The 20,861-nt window shown below is 32.5% G+C and overlaps 1 protein-coding gene across 1 annotated transcript in view; it reads left to right on the forward strand.

The window, feature by feature from the left end:
* Nucleotides 1-20,861, forward strand: part of LOC148956753 (uncharacterized) — a 142,603-nt gene that overhangs the window by 39,886 nt on the left and 81,856 nt on the right. Inside the window, exon 2 of the mRNA XM_089087217.1 lies at nucleotides 11,827-12,063. Coding sequence (XP_088943343.1) covers nucleotides 11,827-12,063 — 237 coding nt within the window. The remainder of the gene's footprint in view (nucleotides 1-11,826; nucleotides 12,064-20,861) is intronic.

Raw genomic sequence — 20,861 nt, forward strand, 5'->3', positions numbered from 1 at the left:
ATTAAGAGAATGTAAATGTGTCAAGGTAAAGCACAACAAAACACTACTGAAATATTCCAACTCTTGCATTTCTACGAAAGAAATCCAAAATGAACTTTGAAAAATTAAGAAAATGTAACTGTGACTACGTAAAGCACAACAAAACTACTGAAATATTCCAACTCTTGCATTTCAACGAAAGAAATCCAAAATGAACTTTGAAAAATCAATAGAATGTAAATGTGACAAAGTAAACCAAGACAAAACACTAGTGAAATATTCCAACTCTTGCATTTCAACGCAAGAAATTCAAAAATGAACTTTGAAAAATCAAGGGAATGTAAGTATGACAAGGTAAACCATGACAAAACACTGCTGAAATATTCCAACTCTTGCATTTCAACGACAGAAATTCAAAAATGAACTTGAAAAAGCAAGAGAATGTAACTACGACAAGGTAAACCATAACAAAACACTAGTGAAATATTCCAGCTTTTGCATTTCAACGAAAGAAATCCATATGAACTTTAAAAAATCAAGGATTGTTACTGAGACAAGCTAAACCACAACAAAACAGTACTGAAATTTTTCAACTCTTGCATTTCAACGAAAGAAATCCAAAAATGAACTTTGAAAAATCAAGGGAATGTAACTGTGACAAGGTAAACCATAAGAAAACACTACTGAAATATTCCAACTCTTACATTTCAACGGAAGAAATCCAAAATGAACTTTGAAAAATCAAGAGAATGTCAGTGTGACAAGGTAAATCACGACAAAACACTATTGTAATATTCCAACTATTGCATTTCAACGAAAGAAATCCAAAATGAACTTTGAAAAATCAAGAGAATGTAACTTTGACAAGGTAAACCACGACAAAACACTATTGAAATATTCCAACTCTTGCATTTCAATGAAAGAAATCCAAAATGAACTTTGAAAAACCAAGAGAATGTAACAGTGACAAGGTAAAGCACAACAAAACACTACTGAAATATTCCAACTCTTGCATTTCAACGAAAGAAATCCAAAATGAACTTTGAAAAATTAAGAGAATGTAACAGTGACAAGGTAAACCATGACAAAACACTACTTAAATATTCCAACTCTTGCATTTCTAAAATGAACTTTGAAAAATCAAGAGAATGTAACTGTGACAAGGTAAAGCACGACAAAACACTACTGAAGTATTCCAACTCTTGCATTTCTACGAAAGAAATCCAAAATGAACTTTGAAATATCAAGAAAATGTAACTGTGACAAGGTAAACCATAACAAAACACTACTGAAATATTCCAACTCTTACATTTCAACGGAAGAAATCCAAAATGAACTTTGAAAAATCAAGAGAATGTGAGTGTGACAAGGTAAATCACGACAAAACACTACTGTAATATTCCAACTATTGCATTTCAACGAAAGAAATCCAAAATGAACTTTGAAAAATCAAGAGAATGTAACTTTGACAAGGTAAACCACGACGAAACACTATTGAAATATTCCAACTCTTGCATTTCAATGAAAGAAATCCAAAATGAACTTTGAAAAAACAAGAGAATGTAACAGTGACAAGGTAAAGCACAACAAAACACTACTGAAATATTCCAACTCTTGCATTTCTACGAAAGAAATCCAAAATAAACTTTGAAAAATCAAGATAATGTAACTGTGACTAGCTAAAGCAGAACAAAACACTATTGAAATATTCCAACTCTTGCATTTCAACAACAGAAATCCAAAATGAACTTTGAAAAATCAAGAGAATGTAACTGTTACAAGGTAAATCATAACAAAACACTACTGAAATATTCCAACTCTTGCATTTCAACGAAAGAAATCCAAAATGAACTTAGAAAAATCAAGAGAATGTAAGTGTGACAAGGTAAACCACGACAAAACACTACTGAAATATTCCAACTCTTGCATTTCAACGAAAGAAATCCAAAATGAACTTTGAAAAATCAAGAAAATGTAACTGTGTCAAGGTAAACCACGAAAAATCACTACTGAAATATTCCAACTCTTGCATTTCTATTAAAGAAATCCAAAATGAACTTTGAAAAATTAAGAGAATGTAACTTTGACTATGTAAAGCACAACAAAACACTACTAAAATATTCCAACTCTTGCATCTCAACGATAGAAATCCAAAATGAACTTTGAAAAATCAAGAGAATGTAAGTGTGACAAGCTAAATCAAGAGATTGTAAGTGTGACAATTTAAACCACGACAAAACACTACTGAAATATTCCAACTCTTGAATTTCAACGAAAGAAAACCAAAATGAACTTTGAAAAATCAAGAGAATGTAACTGTGACAAGGTAAACCACAACAAAACACTACTGAAATATTCCAACTCTTGCATTTCAACGAAAGAAATCCAAATTGAACTTTGAAAAATCAAGAGAATGTAACAGTGACAAGGTAAACCATGACAAAACACTACTGAAATTTTCCAACTCTTGCATTTCTATGAAAGAAATCCAAAATGAACTTTGAAAAATTAAGAGAATGTAACTTTGACTAGGTAAAGCACAACAAAACACTACTGAAATATTCCAACTCTTGCATCTCAACGAAAGAAATCCAAAATGAACTGTGAAAAATCAATAGAATGTAACTCTGACAAAGTAAACCACGACAAAACACTAGTGAAATATTCCAACTCTTGCATTTCAACGAAAGAAATACACAATGAACTTTGAAAAATCAAGAGAATGTAACTGTGACAAGGTAAACCACGATAAAACACTAGTGAAATATTCCAACTCTTGCATTTCAATGAAAGAAATTCAAAATGAACTTAGAAAAATCAAGAGAATGTAACTGTGACAAGGTAAACCTTGACAAAACACTACTGAAATATTCCAACTCTTGCATTTCTATGAAAGAAATCCAAAATGAACTTTGAAAAATTAAGAGAATGTAACTTTGACTAGGTAAAGCACAACAAAACACTACTAAAATATTCCAACTCTTGCATCTCAACGATAGAAATCCAAAATGAACTTTGAAAAATCAATAGAATGTAACTGTGACAAAGTAAACCACGACAAAACACTAGTGAAATATTCCAACTCTTGCATTTCAACGAAAGAAATCCAAAATGAACTTTGAAAAATCAAGAGAATGTAACAGTGACAAGGTAAACTATGACAAAACACTACTTAAATATTCCAACTCTTGCATTTGTATGAAAGAAATCCAAAATGAACTTTGAAAAATCAAGAGAATGTAACTGTGACAAGGTAAAAAACAACAAAACACTACTGAAATAATCCAACTCTTGCATTTCTACGAAAGAAGTCCAAAATGAACTTTGAAATATTAAGAAAATGTAACTGTGACAAGGTAAAGCAGAACAAAACACTACTTAAATATTCCAACTCTTTCTTTTCAACGAAAGAAATCCAAAATTAAATCAGAAAAATTAAGAGAATGTAACTGTGACTAGGTAACGCACAACAAAACACTACTGAAATATTCCAACTCTGGCAATTCAACGAAAGAAATCCAAAATGAACTTTGAAAAATCAATAGAATGTAACTCTGACAAAGTAAACCACGACAAAACACTAGTGAAATATTCCAACTCTTTCATTTCAACGAAAGAAATTCAAAAATGAACTTTGAAAAATCAAGACAATGTAACTGTGACAAGGTAAACCATAACAAAACACTACTGAAATATTCCAACTCTTGCATTTCAACGAAAGAAATTAAAAAATGAACTTTGAAAAATCAAGAGAATGTAACTGTGACATGGTAAGCCATAACAAAACACTACTGAAATATTCCAACTCTTGCCTTTCAACGAAAGAAATAAAAAATTAACTTTGAAAAATCAAGATAATGTAAGTTTTACAATGTAAAACAATAGAAAACACTATTGCAATATTACAACTCTTTCATTTCAACAAAAGAATATCAAGAGAATGTAACTTTTACATGGTAAACCACTAAATAACACAATTGAAATATTCCAACTCTTGCATTTCAACGACAGAAATCCAAAAATGAACTTTGAAATATCAAGAAAATGTAACTGTGACAAGGAACTGTGACAAGGTAAACCATAACAAAACACTACTGAAATATTCCGACTCTTGCATTTCAACGAGAGAAATTCAAAAATGAACTTTGAAAAATCAAGAGAATGTAACTGTGACATGGTAAGCCATAACAAAACACTACTGAAATATTCCAACTCTTGCCTTTCAAAGAAAGAAATCCAAAATGACCTATTAAAAATCAAGAGAATGTTAGTTTAACAAGGTAAAACCCGAGAAAACACTAATGAAATATTCCAAATCTTTCATTTCAACAAAAGAAAATCAATAGACTGTAAGTTTGAAAAGGAAAACCACTACATAACACAACTGAAATATTCCAACTCTTGTATTTCAACGAAAGAAATTCAAAAATGAACTTTGAAATATCAAGAAAATGTAACTGTGACAAGGTAAACCACAACAAAACACTATTGAAATATTCCAACTCTTGCATTTCAATGAAAGAAATCCAAAATGAACTTTGAAAAACCAAGAGAATGTAACAGTGACAAGGGAAAGCACAACAAAACACTACTGAAATATTCCAACTCTTGCATTTCAACGAAAGAAATCCAAAATGAACTTTGAAAAATCAAGAGAATGTAACAGTGACAAGGTAAACCATGACAAAACACTACTTAAATATTCCAACTCTTGCATTTCTACGAAAGAAATCCAAAATGATCTTTGACATATTAGGATAATGTAACAGTTACAATTTAAACCACAACAAACCACTACTGAAATATTCCAACTATTTCATTTCTACGAAAGAAATCAAAAATTATCATTTTAAAATCAAGAAAATGTAAATGTGACAATGTAAACCACAGATAAACACTACTGAAATATTCCAACTCTTGCATGTCAATGATAGAAATCCAAAATGAACTTTAAAAAATCAAGAGAATGTAACAGTGACAAGGTAAAGCACAACAAGACACTACTGAAATAATCCAACTCTTGCATTTCAAGGAGAGAAATTCAAAAATGAACTTTGAAAAATCAAGAGAATGTAACTGTGACATGGTAAGCCATAACAAAACACTACTGAAATATTCCAACTCTTGCCTTTCAACGAAAGAAATCCAAAATGAACTTTGAAAAATCAAGAGAATGTAAGTTTGACAAGGTAAACCACGACAAAACACTACTGAAATATTCCAACTCTTGCATTTCAAGGAAAGAAATCCAAAACGAACTTTGAAAAATCAAGAGAATGTAACTTTGACAAGGTAAACCACGACAAAACACTACTGAAATATTCCAACTCTTGCATTTCACGAAAGAAATTCAAAATGAACTTTTAAAAATCAAGAGAATGTAACTGTGACAAGGTAAACCACGACAAAAGTCTACTGAAATATTCCAACTTTTGCATTTCAACTAAAGAAATTCAAAATGAACTTTGAAAAATCAAGAAAATGTAACTCTGACAAGGTAAACCATAACAAAACACTACTGAAATATTCCGACTCTTGCATTTCAACGAGAGAAATTCAAAAATGAACTTTGAAAAATCAAGAGAATGTAACTGTGACATGGTAAGCTATAACAAAACACTACTGAAATATTCCAACTCTTTCATTTCAATGAAAGAAATCCAAAATAAAAATTTAAAAATCAAGAAAATGTAAGTTTGACAAGTAAAACTACTAGAAAACACTACTGCAATATTACAACTCTTTCATTTCAACGAAAGAAATTCAAAATTAACTTTCAAAAATCTAGAGAATTTAAATGTGACAAGGTAAGCCACAACAACACACTACTGAAATATTCCAACTCTTGCATTTCAACGAAAGAAATCCAAAAATGAACTTTGAAAAATCAAGAGAATGTAACTGTGACAAGATAAACCACAACAAAACAGTACTGAAATATTCCAACTCTTCCATTTCAACGAAAGAAATCCAAAATGAACTTTGAAAAATCAAGGGAATGTAACTGGTACAAGGTAAACCACGACAAAACACTACTGAAATATTCCAACTCTTGCATTTCACGAAAGAAATTCAAAATGAACTTTGAAAAATCTAGAGAATGTAACTGTGACAAGGTAAACCACGACAAAAGTCTACTGAAATATTCCAACTTTTGCATTTCAACTAAAGAAATTCAAAATGAACTTTGAAAAATCAAGAGAATGTAACAGTGACAACCATGACAAAACACTACTGAAATATTCCAACTCTTGCATTTCAACGAAAGAAATTCAAAATGAACTTTGAAAAATCAGGAGAATGTAAATATGACAGGGTAAACCACGAAAAAACACTACTGAAATATTCCAACTCTTGCATTTCAACGAAAGAAATTCAAAATGAACTTTGAAACATCAAGAGAATGTAACTGTGACATGGTATATCACGACAAAACACTACTGAAATATTCCAACTCTTGCATTTCAACGAAAGAATTTCAAAATTAACTTTGAAAAATATAGGCAATGTAACTGTGACAAGGTAAACCACGACAAAACACTACTGAAATATTCCAACTCTTGCATTTCAATGAAAGAAATTCAAAATGAACTTTGAAAAATCAAGAAAATGTAACTGTGACAAGGTAAACCACGACAAAACTAATGAAATATTCATACTCTTACATTTCAACGATACAAATTCAAAATCAACTTTGGATAATCAAGAGAATGTAACTGTGACACGGTAAATCACGACAAAACACTACTGAAATATTCCAACTCTTGCATTTCGAGGAAAGAAATCCAGAATGAACTTTGAAAAATAAAAAGAATGTAACTGTGATAAGGTAAACCATGACAAAACACTACTGAAATATTTCGACTCTTGCGTTTCAAGGAAAGAAATCCAAAATGAACTTTGAAAAATCAAGAGAATGTAACTGTGACAAGGTAAACCGAGACAAAACACTACTGAAATATTCCAACTCTTGCATTTCAATGAAGGAAATTCAAAAATGAACTTTGAAAAATAACGAGTATGTAAGTATGTCACGGTAAATCATGACAAAACACTACTGAAATATTCCAACTCTTGTATTTCAACGAAAGAAATCTAAAATGATCTTTGAAAAATCAAGAGAATGCAACTGTGACAAGGAAAACCACAACAAAACACTACTGAAATATTCCAACTCTTGCATTTCTATGAAAGAAATCCAAAATGAACTTTGAAAAATTAAGAGAATGTAACTGTGACAAGGTAAACCACAACAAAACACTACTGAAATATTCCAACTCTTGCATTTCAACGAAAGAAATCCAAAATGAACTTTGAAAAATCAATAGAATGTAACTGTGACAAAGTAAACCAAGACAAAACACTGGTGAAATATTCCAACTCTTGCATTTCAACGAAAGAAATTCAAAAATTAATTTTGAAAAATCAAAAGAATGTAACTGTGACATGGTAAACCATAACAAAACACTACTGAAATATTTTAACTCGTGCATTTCAAATAAATAAATACAAATTTAACAATTAAAAAAAAATATATTTTAATTGTGAAAAGGTAAAACACTACATCACAATTTTGAAATATTACGTCTATTTCATTTCAAGAAAAGAATATCAAGAGAATGTAACTGTGGCAGGGTAAACCACGACATAACACTCCTGAATTATTCACTCTCTTGCATTTCAACAACAGAAATTCAAAAATGAACGTTGAAATATCAAGAGAATGTAACTGTGACAAGGTAAACCATAACAAAACACTTCTGAAATATTCCAACTCTTACATTTCAACGGAAGAAATCCAAAATGAACTTTGAAAAATCAAGAGAATGTCAGTGTGACAAGGTAAATCACGACAAAACACTATTTAAATATTCCAACTCTTGCATTTCAACTAAATCAATCAAAAATGAACTTTGAAAAATCAAGATAATGTAAGTTTGACAAGGTAAACCACGACAAAACACTATTGAAATATTCCAACTCTTGCATTTCAATGAAAGAAATCCAAAATGAACTTTGAAAAACCAAGAAAATGTAACAGTGACAAGGAAAACCACGACAAAAGTCTACTGAAATATTCCAACTTTTGCATTTCAACTAAAGAAATTCAAAATGAACTTTGAAAAATCAAGAGAATGTAACAGTGACAACCATGACAAAACACTACTGAAATATTCCAACTCTTGCATTTCAACGAAAGAAATTCAAAATGAACTTTGAAAATTCATGAGAATGTAAATATGACAGGTTAAACCACGAAAAAACACTACTGAAATATTCCAACTCTTGCATTTCAACGAAAGAAATTCAAAATGAACTTTGAAACATCAAGAGAATGTAACTGTGACATGGTAAATCACGACAAAACACTACTGAAATATTCCAACTCTTGCATTTCAACGAAAGAAATTCAAAATTAACTTTGAAAAATATAGGCAATGTAACTGTGACAAGGTAAACCACGACAAAACACTACTGAAATATTCCAACTCTTGCATATCAATTAAAGAAATTCAAAATGAACTTTGAAAAATCAAGAGAATGTAACTGTGACAAGTTAAACCACGACAAAACTAACGAAATATTCCAACTCTTACATTTCAACAAAACAAATCCAAAATTAACTTTGGAAAAGCAAGAGAATGTAACTGTGACACGGTAAATCACGACAAAACACTACTGAAATATTCCAAGTCTTGCATTTCGATGAAAGAAATCCAGATTCAACTTTAGAAAATCAAGAGAATGTAACTGTGATAAGGTAAACCATGACAAAACACTACTGAAATATTTCGACTCTTGCGTTTCAAGGAAAGAAATCCAAAATGAACTTTGAAAAATCAAGAGAATGTAACTGTGACAAGGTAAACCGAGACAAAACACTACCGAAATATTCCAACTCTTGCATTTCAACGAAGGAAATTAAAAATGAACTTTGAAACATCAAGAGAATGTAACAGTGACAAGGTAAACCACGACAAAACACTACTGAAATATTCCAACTCTTGCATTTCAACGAAAGAAATCTAAAATGAACTTTGAAAAATCAAGAAAATGTAACTGTAATATGGTAAATCACGACAAAACACTAATGAAATATTCCAACTCTTTCATTTCTACGAAAGAAATCCAAAATGAACTTTGAAAAATTAATAGAATGTAACTGTGACTAGGTAAAGCACAACAAAACACTACTGAAATATTCCAACTCTTGCATTTCTATGAAAGAAATCGAAAATGAACTTTGAAAAATCAAGAGAATGTAACTGTGACAAAGTAAACCAAGACAAAACACTGGTGAAATATTCCAACTCTTGCATTTCAACGAAAGAAATTCAAAAATGAATTTTGAAAAATCAAGAGAATGTAACTGTGACAAGGTAAACCATAACAAAACACTGCTGAAATATTCCAACTCTTGCATTTCAAAGAGAGAAATTCAAAAATGAACTTTGAAAAATCAAGAGAATGTAACTGTGACATGGTAAACCATAACAAAACACTACTGAAATATTCCAACTCTTGAATTTCAACGAAAGAAATACAAAATTAAATTTGAAAAATCAAGAGAATGTAAGTTTTAAATGGTAAACCAATAGAAAAACATCTTGAATATTATAACTATTGCAATTCATCGTAAAATATCAAGAGAATGCAACTGTTGCAGGTTAAACCAAAAAATAACAAAATTTGAATATACCAGCTCTGGCATTTAAAAAACAGAAATTCAAAAATGAAATTTGAAATATCAAGAAAATGTAACTGTGACAAGGTAAACCATAACAAAACACTTCTGAAATATTCCAACTCTTACATTTCAACGGAAGAAATCCAAAATGAACTTTGAAAAATCAAGAGAATGTGAGTGTGACAAGGTAAATCACGACAAAACACTACTGAAATATTCCAACTCTTGCATTTCACGAAAGAAATCGAAAATGAACTTTGAAAAATCAAGAGAATGTAACTTTGACAAGGTAAACCAAGACAAAACACTACTGAAATATTCCAACTCTTGCATTTCAACGAAAGAAATCCAAAATGAACTTTGAAAAACCAAGAGAATGTAACAGTGACAAGGGAAAGCACAACAAAACACTACTGAAATATTCCAACTCTTGCATTTCAACGAAAGAAATCCAAAATGAACTTTGAAAAATCAAGAGAATGTAACAGTGACAAGGTAAATCACGACCAAACACTACTTAAATATTCCAACTCTTGCATTTCTATGAAATAAATCCAAAATGAACTTTGAAAAATCAATAGAATGTAACTGTGACAATGTAAACCACAACAAAACACTACTGAAATATTCCAACTCTTGCATTTCTACGAAAGAAATCCAAAATGAACTTTGTAAAATTAAGAGAATGTAACTGTGACTAGGTAAAGCACAACAAAACACTACTGAAATATTCCAACTCTTGCATTTCAACGAAAGAAATTCAAATGAACTTTGAAAAATTAAGAGAATGTAACTGTGACAAAATAAACCACAACAATACACTAATGATGGGAGGGGGAGTCAAAAAGTTGGGGGGATGGGGCCCTTTTGTGTCTCAAGATGCGCAAATAAAAAAGTATTGAAAAATGGGGGCCCCTTGGGGCTCGGGGGGCCCGGGGGGATTCTGGGGGCCCGGGGGGATTCTGGGGCCCCAGGGGACCTTTGGTGCCGGGGGGTGGGGGCATTTGGGGGCCCGGGGGCATTTGGGAGCCCGGGGGGCCTTTGGGGCACTTTGGGGTTGGGGTATGGGGACCTCACATCATTGTTCAAACGGAACTTGTGTGTTATAACGACCACATAGTTTCACCCCAAATCATCTTCTAAAATGTCTCGAACTGTTTTGCCTAAATCATCTTCTAAAATGTCTCAAACTGTTTCGCCTAAATCATTTTCTAAAATGTCTCAAACTGTTTCGCCCAAATAATCCCCTAAAATGTCTCAAAGTGTTTCGCCCAAAAAATCCCCTAAAAGTAATTTCTGCGTGTTCCTTTGTTTCGGCATCCCTGTGCTGTCACATTTGAAATTCCTAGGAAACCCTTTCCCGCGTTAATCTCTTCATCTCATAGGTGTTCCTAGCTAAACTATTATGGCTTCGATAGAATATCAATTTATCTCTGTCACTAAAGACCATTTATCCCTTTTTAAAAATAGAATTTCTATCTCTTTAGAGTCCCGTATAATTTCTGGGAAACAAGTGATGTTATTTCTAATTCCGTTAGTCGATCAATAATTCCCCTTAGAAACAACAAATAAATTCCCCTTTCATGGATCAATAATTCCCCTTAGAAACAAGAAATAAATTCCCCTTTCGCGAATCAATAATTCCCCTCGATTATGCAATCAATTTCTCTTAAAACCACTTCCCCCTCTTGTCCTAGATCAATACATCTCTTCCCCTTAGTGCGCATGTGCAAACTTCCCCCTGGAGTCATTACACCTAGACGAACAACAACAAATCAATTGCCCTTGACCCCATTAGGCTCGATCGATAATCCTTGAATAAATTATAGCACGTCAGCGTTAGACTTAATTATAGATGGCAGCAGTGGTGTGGGACGGGACCTCCTGATAGCTTCCTACTCATATTAAAGGATTTGTTTTCTTTTGGGACTCGTGGAATTCAAATTTTAGTCAGGAAAACCTCATGAAAGTCAAATTTGAATTAGGAAAATCATGCAAAATCGTAGAGCAGCTAACATTTTGCCTCTTTTTTAAAAGCTGCCCATTTACCACTCACGTTGTTTCAGTTAAAGTTGAGTTTAGACAATGTTTCCAATGTGTTTTGCTTAAGGCTGTACGACTATATTCTTTTTTTCTCTTAACTGCTGTCTCTTACTTAGATCACCGATGGAAATGAAAAAAGTGACCCCGATGAAGATTGCACTCTTAAAGCATCAGAGGAGTTAAAATCTTATTTGAAAGAACAGTATCAGCGTCATCTAAGCAAATTAGTTCCACTCCCATGGCAAGCGGAGTTCACATTACGACTGGACAACTTATATACGACATTGCAGCTAAATAGTTCCGATCAAAGCTCTATTGCTGCTCTAGAAGAGCTATTCATGTCCACAGAAAAGGTAAAATTGTTATTTCCATTATTTTCCCAAGTTTGTTGATCTTTTAGATATTTTATCGAAAAGAGATTTTATCGTTTTAAAGACATATTTTCATGAGCTTTTACTAATAACTGTTGACTTTTTAATACTTGAAAACATAGATATTACCTACTTAAACCGATCGCCGAAGCTTTTCAGAAACATATTATTTTGGAATCCCACAAAAAAAGACTTTAAGAGTCTATTTAAAGATCTAGAACAAATATTGGATTAAAATCTAATACCATATAGCGCAAAAATAGTTAACTATTATTACTTAATTGATGGGATTTGCGAGTTTTGCTTTGATCCTTTAAATTCTAGGATTTTGCAGTCAAATTCCTGAACAATTTGTTTTAACAAAATTTACTACCGGTGATATCTCATGAATTCATAATCAGTTGTTGGCAATAGTTTTTGGACAGCTTCGCAGAAATAATTTTTTTGTTGATGTAATAATCGTCGCTAAAAATTGCTGTTGCATGACTGATCACAATCTTTTTAAAGCCTCCCTCTTTAAACCCTCCCAAGAGGTTCCTACTCACCTTAAATCTATTATTACGTGATCCTCCCACCCCATTTGGAGACGACCTGCTTTTCATATGACCCTAGATGGTTGGCCAGAAATGACTGTCTTTTGAAATCTGTTATCCTTCATTCACAGAAAATGTCCTAGACATCTGAACCTTTCTCTCATTGTTTGCCGGTGTTTACCCCCCCCCCCCTAGCAATTATCCCTCCGGAAAATACCCCTCCCCCTTTGGAAAACACCCCCACGGAGAATAAACCCCCCACCCCACGGAAAACACCCCCACGGTAAATACCCCCCCCCGGAAAATACCTCCCGTGGAAAATAAGGCTTTGCAAATTTGAGAATTTTATTTGAGTTTAATTTTTTTTATTTTCGTAGGGGGAAGGAACTTTGGTACTTGTGTATTATGCGCCATTCACTGAAGTTCACTCAACTCACCAGTTTTTTCGTTAGTGTCTTCGTTACTTTAGAAATAAATTTGAGCTATAGATTGCATATTTGGGGGGGGGGGTAAAGTATAGCGGATCTGCATGCAAAATGTGTTTGGTACAGTCATTCTGCATATTAGATAGATAGACCAATAAGGGTATTTTAAAGCCAAATATAGGGCCATGAACAGAGTAAAATATAATAAATGAAAGGCATAAATAAGATAAACTTTGATCAGCGATCAAACAGTTCGTGGTAGCGAACTGTAAGCAAGGAGCGATCCGGCTGAATGTATTTGGTACAAGTATTCTGCATATTAGATAGATAGATAGAGAAGTGTATTTTAAAGCCAAATATACGGCCTTACAGAAGAATAGCGAGGTATCTGGAAATTTTGTTAACTAAAAAAAAAACAGTATAAGGAATATAATACAGCGCTGCCATTTAAAACAGTACCTCTTATATCTACTAAGCCGATAAAGCTGAGGGGCTACTAATATAATGCGTTCTGGATGGTCTGCTTTTTATAATTCTTTTTTATCCTTTCCATAATTTTGTTACTAAAGTATTATATTCTGACAGTAATTATTTTACAGATTTACCCCTTTTGAAAAGGGTTAATTATTTCTCATTATCGAAATTTATAGCAAAACAGATTGGCATGGGATCACTCGGCGAACTGTCCGCCAACGTCAAAAGTGAAAATCCTTTATGCGCTTTATTGAGAGTTAGCCAAGGTGAGACGAGTTCAACATATCAATCCGTGTCTTTCAAATTGACTATTACATACGAGACCACTGTCCAAGTTATTTATAATAATGGACGAACTATAGACACAAAAACTATAACGAAAAGTTGTATTTCAATAGAAATAACCTCTTATTAATTTAATACAGATAAACAATGTGGTATTGTTCTTCAGCATTGTTTAAGAATGATTAAAGATGGAATCTGAGAAATTGATCGATACAGAAATTGAAATAGGTTTTTATTTATTTATTTTTTTATTTTAATTTTCAAACAGATCGGTGTAACAAAATGTTAGTAAAGAGCAATCCATATCCTACAAATTGACTATTACACACGAGACTAGCTGTTGTCCAAATCATTTATAATAATGGACGAACTATAGACACAAAAATTATAACGAAAAGGTATATTCAATAAAAATAACCATCTTAATAATTTAATACCGATAAACAGTGTTTTTTTTTCTTCGGCATTGTTTAAGAATGATTAAAGTTGGCTAAGAACTACTAAAAGTGTTTATCTCTAGCAAAAAAAATAGTTTATTCTAAACAAATGGTACACACCAATGGGTTTATAGATCCTTAATTTAGAGGTCTGGCCATCACATAATGGCTAAGAACTGCTAAAAGTGTTTATTTTTAACATAATATACAGTTTATTCTAAACAAATCATACGCACAAATGGGTTTATAGATCCCTAATTTAGAGGTCTGGCTATCTCGTAATGGCTAAGGACTGCTAAAATTTTTTATTTCTGCCATAAAATACAGTTAATTCTAAGCAAATTGTACGCACAAATAGCTTTATAGATTTTTAATTTGGAAGCTTGACTATTTCGTAATGGTCAAGGATTGCTAAAACTACTTATTTATACTACAATATACAGTTTATTGTAAACAAATCATATCCACAAATGGATTTATAGATCCTTTATTTAGAGGTCTGGCTATCTCGTACTGGCTATCTGGCTATCTTACTATCAGCAGTAAGGACTGCTGGAAAATGTTTATTTCTACCAAAAATATAGCTTATTCTGAACAAATGGTACTTACAAATGGGTTAATAGATCCTTAATCTAGAGGCCTGGCTATCTCGTAATGGGTAAGGACTGCCAGAAAATTTTTATTTCAACCAAAACATATAATTTATTCTCAACAAATGGTACCCATAAATGGGTTAATAGATCCTTAATTTAGAGATCTGGCTATCTCGTAATGGCTAAGGACAGCTAGAAATGTTTATATCTACCGAAAATATAGTTTATCCTGTACAGATAGTACCTACAAACCGGTTTATATATCTTTAATTTAGAGGTCTGGCCGTCTCATCAGGGCTAAAAACTGCTAAGTTTTTATTCTTAACATAAAATACAGTTTATTCTAAATAAATGGTACGCATCAGATAGGTTGATAGATCCTTAATTCAGAAATATTAGATTTTTTAATGAGTTTTTGGTTTTAGTTTTCAGAAATAAGAACATCCGTGTTTAAAATATATCTGATTTTATTAATAATATTTGATTTTTTAATTAAGTTGGGTTTTATTTTTTGTTGAATTTTTTCGTTGAAACGTATGACTTGGAATATGTTTTTAGTCTTGTGTCGTAGTTCATCTTGTCAATGTTACATACTTTTGATGTTTCAAAGTGCATTTTGGATTTTTTTTTTTGAAACGTATGACTTGGAATATTTTTGTAGTTTTGTCTCGTGGTTTATTTTGTCAGTGTTAAATTCTGTTGATATTTCAAAGTGAATTTTGGATATTTTTTTTAATTGAAAATGTATGACTTGGAATATTTTTGTAGTGTTGTGGAATATGACTTGGAATATTTTTATAGTGTTGTCACGTGGTTCATCTTGTCAGTGTTACATTCTGTTGATGTTTCAAAGTGCATTTTGGAATTTTTTTGTTGAAATGTATGACTTGAAAAATTTTTGTAGCGTTGTCTCGTGGTTTATCTTGTCAGTGTTACATACTTTTGATGTTTCAATGTGCATTTTGGAATTTTTCGTTGAAACATGTGACTTGGAATATCTTTGCTGTGTTATGTCGTGGTTTATCTTATCAATGTCACATTCTGTTGATATTTCAAGTGTATTTGGGCATCTCTTTGTTGAAACTTATGACTTGGAATATTTTTGTAGTATTGTAGTTTATCTTGTCTGTGCTACATTCTGTTCATCTTTCAAAGTACATTTTGGATTTTTTTCTGTTGAAAACTTATGACTTGGAATATTTTTGTAGTGTTGTGGTTCATCTTGTCAGTGTTACATTCTATTGATATTTAAAAATGTATTTGGAATTTCTTCGTTGAAACCTATCACTTGGAATATTTATAAAGTGTTGTGGTTTATCTTGTCAGTGTTACAGTCTTTTGATGTTTCAAAGTACATTTTGGAATTTTTTAGTTGAAACGTTTGACTTGGAATATTTTTTGTACTGTTGTGTGGTGGTTTATCTAGTCTGTGTTACATTCTGTTGATGTTTCAAAGTGCATCTTGGGATTTTTTTTTCGTTGAAACGTATGACTTGGAATATTTTTGTAGTTTTGTGGTATATCTTGTCGGTATTTTATTCTTTTGAATTTTCAAAGTGCATTTTGGAATTTTCGATTGGAACGTAAGACTTGGAATATTTTTTGTAGTGTTATGTCATGGTTTATCTTGACAGTGTTACCTTCTGTTGCTGACAAGATAAGCCACTACACAACACTACAAAACATATTCCAAGTCATACGTTTCAACGAAAAAATTCCAAAATGCACTTTGAAACATCAACAGAATGTCACACTGACAAGATATACCACTATACTACAAAATATTCTAAGTCCTACATTTTCAACGCAAAAAAATATTTCGAAATGCACTTAGAAATATCAACAGAATGTAACACTATCAAGATAAACCACAACACAACACTACAAAAATATTCCAAGTCATACATTTCAACAAAAAATTCCAAAATGCACTTTGAAACATTCCGTTTTTTAGACTCATTTAGTTTTTTCCCAAATCCCTAAGCCAATTGGTTCAGGTATAGAAAAGCTGCAATTTTGATATTTCCCCCTCTTTAAATACCGCTTTCCAGATGATGTAATGTATGATCTATTAACATTTAAAGGCATATACGCACATAATTACTACAACTCCTCCTCGAGGCTATGGGAGGTATCATTATTGCCTATCGAAGCATTTTATGATTCACTTCGTGATCGTCAATACACCACTGCCGACTATGAATTGAAAGAGGGGTTGGGCAAATGGAGGATGTAAAAATGGGTGGAATTATTGCAAAATGTAGTTGGCAAGTGATGTATTAACATTATTAGACATTGTCTATAAGAACACGAATAAAATCTATTTGGAATTTGGGTTGGATTTCGGATATTATTTTGCAACTCCTCATCTGGTGATGGATTTAATTCTATAAATTAGCAAAGAAGAAATAGGTCTGATCACCGACGTGGATCAGCATCTATTTATAGAAAGATCAATGAGGAGTGGATATGTTTTCCACGGGGACCGTATCTTGAAAACTTATACGACTGGACAGGACACCGGTGAAAAGTCTGATGAAGTATTTTGGATATGAAGTCCTTTCATCCGTCGGAAACGTCTCACTAATGTGTGCCGTGTAGTAATTACAAATGGCTTAACAATCCTTGTGCTTAAAATTTTCCCAGCATTGCCACCTTTTAGGAGAATAGACCACAAGGATGTTTTTTGAAATTGATGGTGAAATTCCGATGGAACTCCATAACTCAGTAAAGGATGTTGTTTTCCCGTGCATAAATAGACCTTTGACTAGGGACTCTTTGAATCCATACAATTTATCTTTGATAGAGGATTGGGGTATGCACTGGACACCTTTAAAGCAAAAACTTATTACCGACCTTAATCCGAAACCGAATATCGTTGTTCGTCATATGCTGTTGCGATGTAAGGTAGCCAATGGTTTCAGGGTCAAAAAGATACATAGAGCCCGCTAATTTGAGCAAAAACCTCACATGAAAACGTTTATTGACACTTTTTCAGTAAACGTTCATAGGCAAAAACAAAGGTTGAAAAAGAGATCTATGAGCTCATTTTAAACTCAGCTTTCGGTAAAATGTGCGAAAGCGTACGGAACAGGAGTCGATGTAACCAATACAAAAGAATGTGCTCGAATAGTTGCTGACCTCAACTTCACATCATCCAGTATCATAGACTCCCATATGGTCCTCCTTTGTAGAAAAAATAAAATGTCATATTAAATAAAAATATAGCTTGTGGCAGCTCATTAACGGAAATCTCCAAAAAAATCATGGTGGCTTTCAATTACAATGTGTGTAAGGCACATTGGCTGGGGGGACAAGTTGAAGTGTACTATGGAGACACTGATTCACTTCTGTTAAAATTTAAAATTGAGAATTTACTGAATGATTTGGGAAATAATAAGCACATTAGCTCTCGAATGGATTTCACTAATTGGGACGAGTCCACTTATCCGGAGTTAGTGAAGTGCCATGCAACAAATGAGTTGTTGATGTTAAAGTCAGAGACGGGGGGCGACTTGATATCCAATGGTGTGTTTTCAGGTCGGAAAGTGTACTTTGTAGAAACACACAATAAGGATATCAAACAAGTCTGCAAGGGGGTGCCTACACACTATGAAAAAAATAATTTCGACACTAGTGTCTGTAGAAACTTTGGAAAGTAGTTGTGTACATAGAGCGAAAGTCACGGCAATTCGCCTTTTACAATTTAAAAACTAGACAGTTACAGTAGAAAAAAAACTCCATGACAGCCATATCAGACAAGGTCTATGTACGTGAGGGTGGTTTGGAGGTATTACCCCATGGGCACTACCTTATTTCATATAGATTTTAATGTATAGAAAATATAAAACAAATCGGTCTAAATAAATTAACTTAAATTCATTTTTCATAATACTACGTGAGGGGGGGGGGGATATTTTTTGATTATTGTCCAAAATTTATGCGTACAAGGTAGAGTTATATTTTATTATTTTTTCATAATTAAAAAAAAATTGCGCCCTCGCCCGCCGCAGCGGGCCCGCTTCTGGCCCGGCCTTCGGCCACCGCAGTGGCCGCCCCTGGGGGATCCCATTTCTGAATTTATTGATTTGATATAGCTAAATTAAAATCATGTAAGAGTCTTTATTTTGTTTATAGGAGATTGATGGCTGGGGTCATTTCACTTAAGCAAGGAAGAACAAGTATTTCATATAAAGTGTTCAGCTAGAATTGAACAATGTAATACTTTTGTTAATGCGTGGGAGCATGAAGTTTATAGTATATATCTTGATTTTGAAATATACCCTTTCTAAATGTTCTAAATAATGGGGGGGGGGGAGAAGATCCTATTTCTAAGTGTATTAAAATGTGTTGATTATTGTTGCAAAGAAAATGAGAAAAAAGTGTTTTAGACTTCTGTGATATTATGCTGATTCAATGGTTTTTTTTATAAAATATTTATTGTTATTGTAACTAAAATGAAAAAACCGTGTTTTAAACTGTGATATTATGTTGATTAAATGTGTTGTATATATTTATTGTTATATAAAAGTGTTGTTGCTTTTTTTCTGATAATTAAAAATTATGTTCATTAATTGTAAAGTGCTATTTTTTCTGTTAAAAATAAAAGAAAATATGATTCTAAATTGGTGCTGTTGTTCTTGAACGGCGTAGTAGTAGTAGTAGGACTGCGATAGGGAAATTATTTATCCATTAGACGACTATAGTTTACAGTTAGTTGTGGGTCAGCTTTTAAGCGAAAACAATATATCAATTTAAAACACCATTCAGTTCGTTTCTGTGTGGTTCATCAATTTCAGGCAAAACATTCCTAGCTAAAATGAATAAAATTTATGATAAAATATTTATGGAAAAGCCCAAAAAAATCTACTATTGCTACAGTGTTTTGCAGGAGTCATATGATAAAATAAAAGCTAATGATACATCTCTGCAGGTACAATTCTTACGGGGACTTGATATTTTTGACATTATTGAATTAAACTCTTGGCTGATTATTGATGATTTAGCCGAATCCATTGAACAATGGGCTCAGGAAATAGCACAATTGTTTACTGTTCGCTCAAATCATGAACAGATTTCTCTAGTTCTACACAATCTCTTGCGTTAGAGCAAATGTATGAAAACACTTGCTTTGAACTGTACCTACTATATCATTTACAGAGTTGTTTGTGATTCCAGTAGTCAATAACTCAATAAACAAATATTTCCTGGTCCTCCAAAATTTCCACAATTTCAAAATTTCAGCGTATAGTCAGGCGACAAATAAACCCTATGGCTAAATTCTATTGGATCTTAATCAAGATACACCCGAGGATTTGCGTTTAGTCGCAGACATTTTTGACAATGAAATTACAGTGTATCTTCCCGTGAAGAGTAAAAAAGGTTATTATTTGCAATTATAACACTGAAGAACTACATGAAAAAGAGAAATATATTATCCGTTCTAAGCACTTTTAAACCACCACTTAGGAAAGCCATACTCAAACATGGTATTTACAAAGAATTCGTTAATCTAATATCTTAATTTGTTTAAATTTAACCGAGGGTAATGTTTAACTGGCAGAAGTGGTGAAACAACTGTCAAATAAACATCGTTCTATTGTACGTATCTTGGTTTCCAAACAGAAAAGAAGATATTTTTAAAGAAAACGTCTTCTCCAAGCGGGTGGTAGCTTCTTACACTTTTACTACCAATGATTGCAGGACTTGTAAACAGTTTTCTTTAGATGGCTACACGCTACAAATTAACCCCAATAGAACTCGCTCTTTTAACAATAGAACATTTTGAGGACAACCTAAGTAAATTCATTAATGATGAGAATATTAATGATGATAAAAACTACTTTTACTTCCAGATGCACTTGGATGAATGGACAAACATGAACCCTATCATGTAAGACCACTCAATGTAAGTGTCATTGATCACAAAAAGGAAACATCTCTTCAAGATTCTGCTTCTGGAACAGTAACACAATCAAAGGACGAGGTATTGAATTAAATAGTGTCAAGTATTGAAAATCTACTGCCACACTC

This window comes from Artemia sp. Qi Xiang Cuo, chromosome 1, assembly GCF_049724085.1.
Source record: "Artemia sp. Qi Xiang Cuo chromosome 1, ASM4972408v1, whole genome shotgun sequence".
In the NCBI taxonomy this organism is placed as follows: domain Eukaryota; kingdom Metazoa; phylum Arthropoda; class Branchiopoda; order Anostraca; family Artemiidae; genus Artemia; species Artemia sp. Qi Xiang Cuo.